The sequence below is a fragment of the Bison bison genome, unplaced genomic scaffold (genome assembly GCF_000754665.1).
Source record: "Bison bison bison isolate TAMUID 2011002044 unplaced genomic scaffold, Bison_UMD1.0 scf7180017864192, whole genome shotgun sequence".
NCBI lineage: Eukaryota > Metazoa > Chordata > Mammalia > Artiodactyla > Bovidae > Bison > Bison bison.
This window is the reverse complement of record NW_011494764.1, coordinates 1,554,081-1,561,608: the sequence shown is the minus strand read 5'-3', so window position 1 is coordinate 1,561,608 and position 7,528 is coordinate 1,554,081. Positions and strand designations below refer to the sequence as shown.

Below are 7,528 nucleotides of genomic sequence, written 5' to 3'. Positions count from 1 at the left end.
GGGGGTGGGCGTGGGGGCGGAGGCGATAGAAGTGGACGTCACGCTCGGTCGCCATGTTTGTTGTTGGCATAAGGATGGCGCTCGAGAGGGCCCCGGGTGGTCTTTGGTGAGAGCACTGAGGCTTTTGAGTGGCCTGGTGGCTGGTGAATTAATGGTTTCTCAGATGGGGAAATTGGAGCCCCGAGACAGTACGGGAGACTGACCCAGTGTCACGCTAGGGATTTGGCTTGCTGTCAGACATTTTTAAGCCCAACCTAGGGCTCTAGCAAATTGAGTTATCCAGCTTCTCATGAGTTGATAGATGGTTCTCTCTTCCTCCCTCCTCCTCTCACTCTCCTCTCTCCTCCTCTCCTTCCCCCTCCTCCCCGCTTCCTTTGTTTTCCCTCTTTCCGTTGTTATTTCAGTAAAAATGGTAACAGGAAGAGAAGAAAGTGGGGATAATGTGTATGGAGAATTGAAAAAGGAATGATTAAGGAAAAGTCAAAACAGTGTTTTCTTTTGGGAGGGGAGGAGGAAGTGTTATAAGGAGAGGTACAAGACCTGGGGGATTAGGGGCTCCTGTGTGATTTTTTAATGTGGGACGTGGGCAAGGACACTCTAAACCCTCTTGGGCTTTAGATACCTGGGTTGCTCCCAGGTGGAAGATAAAGTGGTTTCCTTTCTCTGTCCTAAATGTTGTCATATAATAGAGACTTCGGGACTGTGAGCGTATTGCTTGTCTAACCCCACATTTTCTCAGATGTCAATGTGCATAGCAACAGTACTTCCTGCTGTTACGAAAATCAATATAGTACCTAAGTGAGCATGCATTATTAGCTATTATTATTGTTAAATTAGCAATATATTTAGGGCTCTATTTTCACAGAAAAGCTTTGTGTGGATTATGCAGCCATATTGAATTAGTGAGCCTGGGGGCCCCCTTGCTCTGTATGGATTACCCCTTGAGGAGAAAGAAGGGGATCTAAACATGTTGCCGTTGGAAAGGCCAAAGGGGAAAGATCTTGGTGAGAGGGATTACCCAAGGTAAAACCTCTCAAGAATCCTGGCTGCTGGGGTTTTCCATATGCCTCAGAAGTTCAGACAGGTGTGGCCCCCTGGTACCCCACCGAAGGATGACTCAGCACAGGGAGGAGAGCCACTAGGCTTAACAGACGCACAACTTCCTGCTCCCCTGGGCTTTCCCTAGGTATCCGCACAGCCCGCCACCTTCATCCATCAGGTGGATGACCTGAGATTGGCTGAGGCAGGTCAGGTGGAGAGCAGTGGCCTCCCAAATAGACTGCACTCAGAGCTGGAGTCAGCACAGCGTGTTATTTCCTGTCTTCTCGGTGTCCTCACCTTAAATGGAGTTGCTATTGTTCAGTGATCTGAAAGGGCTTTCCCCGGGTGGTTCCTGTTTGCTCCCAACGACTTCCCTGCTGGTGAGTCTTAATTGCTTGTTAGGACTGAGAGAGACATTGCTTTGAAAAGCATACTACAGCTTCTTCCCTTTCCCCCACCAAAACTCACCCTGAAACAGCTTAAGTAGTGCATGCACACAACCATAAAAGAAAGTTGGGCATTTGGACTCCGTTCAGAAGTCATTCGGTTCATGTATCAGCAGAGATACAGCTTTGGTTTTTTTTTTTTTTTTTCCCCCCTGGTTAGAAGACTTGCCAGTTCCCATCCTGGTCAGCATTTCCCTTTAGGGAACTCTCAAGGTTTCCTGAGTATAGGGAACAAGGAGAGAGAGAAATCCCCTTTTAAGAAACTCCCTTGCTTCCTGCAGTTTCTGAACCACAACTTCCATCTCTTGGTCAGCCTCGACTACCTGGCTGGTTTCTCTCACCCATGACAACTGGCACCAGGGAAGAGACCTTCATGGAGTCTCTATTCTACATTACAGATGCTGTAGCAGTTTTTCTCTAGTTTCCATAGCAACCAATGAGAGGGTGTTGAGGGAATCACTTCTTTCCCTTTGCCACGTTATCACGGGAGGGGAGGCAGTGTATTCCACTTTTCTCCAGCAGGATTGACTGTGGAAGAACAGACGCAGTGCCGCTTGCCCATGCTCCACCAGGGCAGGAGCAGAACTTGTCAGACCCCACCAATGGCCAACTTTCCGAGAAGGATCTCGGCTCCCAGAGAGGGTGTGTCTGCTGTCTGTGGTTGCTCACTATGTCAGTGACTGGGTGAAGTATTGTCACCTCAGCCACATCCTCCAGTCCAGCTTTGTCAGTAGTAAAGACGACTCTTTGATCTCTACCTGACACCTGCTTTTATTTCTCAGTTCTGAACGCAAGAGGGGCAGAAAGAGTGTTTATTGGTTTCCAAAAACTCCAGCAGTGGTTGCTATTTTTATCGTGCTTATTTTAAAGATGAGGAAAGAAAAGCTAGAGAGATTCTGGAATGTTCCACAGAGCTGGTAAGTGAAGTGGTAGGAATAGGCATTTGAATCTAGGCAGTCTGACTCTGTACTGTGTGCTGTTATGTGCAATGGGCCCCCTTTTCTGCCCTTATGCAAAAGTAATGAGAAATGAAGTATTTCCTGCCATATCAGTAGACAAGGATATCACCGTCTTCAGTGATTGCAGCCACCACTGATGGTGAGCCCTGAGGGAACTCAAGAAGGAAAGAATACCTGCCACCTAGAAGCCATCAGACCTACAGTGAGCCCTGAGGAAATTCAGGATGTGAAAACAGGATACTGACCCCAGATAGGTGAGGTGCATGTCAAAGAAATGATTCCAGTGAGCCTTGACTCTTGCATCTTCCTTTAATTAACAATCTTTTGATGTTCACATAACCTGCCCTTAGTTGCAGAACTTCTATATAACTTGGTTCCTGCCTTCGCCTCCTCAGAGCAGTTCTCTCAGGGCTACTTGAGATGCTGCCTGTCCTAAATATTCCTGCCAAATGAAACTTAACCCTCAGCTTTTAGGTTGTAAATATTTTTCACTTTGACAGTAAGCATGAGAAGACAATAGAATCTCATGTGTGTGTGTTAGTTGCTCAGTCATGTCTGATTCTTTGTGACCCCACTGACTGTAGCCTGCCAGGCTCCCCTGTCCATGGAATTCTCCAAGCAAGAATATTGAAGTGGGATGCCATTCCCTTCTCCAGGGGATCATCCCAACCCAAGGATTGAACTTGGGTCTCTGCATTGCAGGCAGATTCTCTACTGTCTGAGCTACCAGGGAACCCCACCAACCCCCTAATGTTTCGATCCTTCTTACGTCGGGATGCTGTCAAAATAGACAGACTTACACCTGTCATATTGCTTGGTTCACCCACTAATCTGATAAACAGACTCAAGATGACAGGTCTTGCTGGGTTCTTTACTTTGGTGTAATAACACCCAGGACTTGAGAGTAAGAAACAGGAATACAACTGTGCTTAGCCACACACAAATTTTAATACATTGGCAAATTGTTCAGTGTTTCTGATTTCCCTTGTCGCTAGTTCAAGTCATGTCATCTCTCCCATTGACAGTTGTAGGGTCTCCTTCACAATTCTTCCTGGCCTGTCTCTAAATTTCAGGAGCGATGACTGTTATAAGATTGGGAGAAATTATTTACAAGTATTGATGCTGTGTCTAGAGTTCTCTTCTCGAATAGCAAATTTCATCAGTTAATCTCATGCTTAAGACCTTACAAGAGCTTTGCAATATGCTCAGAGTGAAATTCAAATTTTTTACCTTGATTTGCAGCACTTGCAAGATCCATCTGCTTGCTCCTCTGCTCCTCTCTCGACTTGGCCTAGCTTACACTTCCTGGGGGTATTTGCACAAGCCATTACTTCCTCCAGCATTTTTTCCCACCAAGTTAACTCCTGCCCATCCATCAGATCTCAGTTCTGGAGTGATTTGTTCCATAATTCATTCACTGGTCTCTCTGATGAGTCAAGTCCCCTGGTCCCAGGCTCCCGGGTCACTGTGGCCCTCTCACAGCACTAGGACCAGTTTTTACATGTATTTGTGTGACATGATTGGCCCATGCCCATCTCCAGGTGTCATCAGACCTTCAGTTTCTTGGGGGCAGTGATTTGAGACTGGATTGAGCTGGAGGTAGTCCAGGAATGGTGAGTAGCCCTTCATGGCTGGAGTGTGCTGTGAGGCAGGGGGCACCCACAGGTAAAATAAGGCTGTGCTATGCTGTGCTTAGTCGCTGAGTCATTCAGTTGCATCCAACTCTTTGTGACCCCATGGACTGTAGCCCACCAGGCTCCTCTGTCCATGGGATTCTCCAGGCAAGAATACTGGAGTGGGTTGCCAATGCCCTCCTCCAGGGGATCTTCCTAGGGATCAAACCCATGTCTCCTGTGGCTCCTGCATTGCAAGCAGATTCCTTATCGCTGAGCCAGCGGGGAAGCCATGGGTTTAGGAGGGAGATGACAGTGGCTTGGACCAGGAACACTGGAATGGAGACAGAGAAGGGGAATTTGAGTGGGATTTTGGTGGTGGAATCTTGGCATTAAAATGAAAGGATTTCAGGACTTCCCTGGTTGTCCAGGGGCTAAGACTCCAGTTCCCAATGCAGGGGCCTGTGTTTGATCCCTGCTCATGGAACTAGATCCCACATGCCGCAACTGAGAGTTTGTATGCCAAAGCCAGAGGATTCCAAAAGTGAAGTGAAGCTCGCTCAGTCGTGTCCAACTCTTTGCGACCCCATGGGTTATACAGTCCATGGAATTGTCCAGCCCAGGATACTGGAGTGGGTAGCCTTTTCCTTCTCCAGGGGATCTTCCCAACCCAGGGATTGAACCCAGGTCTCCCGCATTGCAGGCAGATTCTTTACTGGCTGAGCCACAAGGGAAGTTCCCAAAAGATTCCAAGTGCCACAATAAAGATCGAAGATCCCCTGTGCCAAATCTAAGACCCAGTGCAACCAAATAATCAGTTCAGTTCAGTTGCTCAGTCATGTCTGACTCTTTGCAACCCCATGGACTGCAGCACACCAGTCTTCCTTGTCCATCACCAACTCCCAGAGCTTGCCCAAACTCATGTCCACTGAGTCGGTGATGCCATCCAACCATCTCATCCTCTGTTGTCCCCTTCTCCTGCCTTCAGTCTTTCCCAGCATCAGGGTCTTTTCCAATGAGTCAGTTCATCGCATCAGGTGGCCAAAGCTTCAGCTTCAGCATCAATCCTTCCAATAAATAGATAAAAATAAATATTTTTTTAAAGTGCAAGGGGCTCTTTCCTGCTTCTGCTACTTCTCATCATGTACTTTTCTGCCTCTATAACTCCTTTGCATTTTTATTTTCTATGCTATTGAAGCTCCCTTAACATCAATTTAATGTGCTACAACTGCTACAATATTGAGGAGGAGTTATTTATAAAACTCAGTCATCTTAAGTGGGAACACAATTTCTGGACCATATGCTACTACAAATATTGCCTGCCAGCTCCCAGATGCTCCTAATTCACAGTATTTTCCCATCATTCTTTACAGCAGGGTTTCTCAACAATGACACAGTCAATATTTGGGGCAGTTAATTCTTTGTTGCGGGGGCCTATCCTTTGAATTATTAGATGTTTGGTAGCATCCCTGGCCTCACTCACTGGATGCCAGTAGCACCATCCCACCTCACTTGTGACCACAACAAAAGTGTCTCCAGATATATTGCCTGAGGAAGGGTGTGTGTGTTGGGGGGTCGGGGGGAGTGCTAATCCCATAAGTACCTCTAATGAGAATGACTGGGCTATACAACAAGTTCAGGGAAAGCCCTGTCTCTGGGGCTGAGCTAATGGAAATTCAGATTCCATCTCCTCCTGCCTTCTGCATACTCCCTGTGGGACACACACACACACACACACACACCGAGTGTAATGAAAGCTCGCTGAGTTCCTTTTAATTTGGTCTCCTGTCTGTATCAAATGTGGAACAGCAGAGTTCAAGAGAGTTCTGGTCAGTCATGTGTCCACCAGGCAAGTGGCTGAGCAACTCAGCTCCTATCATTGCATCTCCTCAACCTGTCTGTAGAACATGTTCTTGCCAGGACTACCTGCCTTTAAATACAAGCTTAAATCGCACTTCTTTCGTGAATTCTTATTGGCCTGTTCAACTTCCTGTAGTTGGTGAGGGCAGTTGAATGACTGTTTAATTCATTCATTCCGCAAATATTTACTGAGCTCCTACGATGTGTCAGGCATTGTTCTGAGTCCTGGGATTACAGCAATCAACAAAGCAACATGTCTGCTCTCATGAACTTAGTAGAAGGGAAGAGACAATGAATGAATGAATTATTGAATGATACTGTGTGGGGAAGTAACTGTAGGAGTTTGGCGGGCTCAATATTCCATCTCCCATCTGTGGTAAGCAGTCTTCAATTCTGGCTCTTCCCTCACTGTATGTATAGACTGCTCTTCACATCAAGACTCTGGGCTGGCTCTGTGACTGCACTGACCCATAGAATTCAGTAGGAGTGATAATCCAGGGCTTCTAGGACCAGTTCTTAAGAGTGTTGGCAGACTTCCTTGGTGGCGCAGTGGATAGGAATCTGCCTGCAAATGAAGGGGGCACAGGTTTGATCCCTGGGCCAGGAAGATTCCACATGCTGTGGGACAACTAAGCCCATGCACCGCAACAAGAGAAGCCACCACAATAGGAAGCTCAAGCACTGCAATGAAGAAGAGCCCCTACTCACTGCAACTAGAGAAAGCCCGCTTAGAGCCACAAAGACACAGTGTAACCAAAACTAAAAACAAATAAATACGTAAAAAAAAAAAAAAAAAGATTGTCGACTTCTACTTCCTTCCTATTTGAACACTTGCTTGTGGAACAGCCCTTCTTAGAACTTGGTTACCATGCTGAGAGGAAGCCCAAGCAGCTATATGGAGGAAAGCCAAGACCCTCCCCCACAGCCCTGCTTCCAGGCCCAGCAGACAGCTCCAGATGAGTTCCCAGCTAGTGGCTAGTGCCAAATACCAACCATGCAAGTGAGGCCATTTTGGACTTCCCAGCTGGTCCATCATTCCAACTGACAACCTGGGAAGCAAAAGAACTATCTGGTCAACCCACAGACTCATGAAAAATAGTACATTCTTAATTTAAGCTCCTGAGTTTGGGGTGATTTGTTGTGCAGTGATAGGTAAAACAAACACATCTAAATCCAACCAATTGGCAGGTCAACATAAAAGCAATAGATACTTAAGCTTATAACTAGCAATGTTGACTGAAGGCTATGTCTAGATGTTGCTTTACTCATGAACTACAGAGTCCAGTGGCTGGCGTGGCTGGATGCCCTCGAGCCTACTCTTCTTCTCCCTCCATCCAGGGCAGGTGGGAAGCCTCTTTTGTGAGACTGAGACCAGAGAAGAGGGCTTGCTTCCTGCAGAAAGGCTGGCTCCCCAAGAAGGGGGCAGAGCCGGGGCTCCTCAGTGTCTTCCCCCAAACTCATCCGTCAGGCAACTCAATCCTTCTGTGGGGAACAGGGAGTGACGGGTAGGGCGACAAGCCAAGAGAGATAGTCTGCTGGTCTCCCTCCACATGGAAGTATAAAAAATGGAGAAAAAGAGTTTCCCGACAGTGACAAGGATTCTGCAAAG

The 7,528-nt window shown here is 47.1% G+C and overlaps 1 protein-coding gene across 1 annotated transcript in view; it reads right to left on the bottom strand.

The window, feature by feature from the left end:
- The window catches only part of N4BP1 (NEDD4 binding protein 1), a 54,114-nt gene extending 54,059 nt beyond the window's left edge, over positions 1-55 (bottom strand). The window contains exon 1 of the mRNA XM_010843979.1: positions 38-55. Within this exon, the coding sequence (XP_010842281.1) occupies positions 38-55 (18 nt within the window). The remainder of the gene's footprint in view (positions 1-37) is intronic.
- Positions 56-7,528: the final 7,473 nt, after the last annotated feature.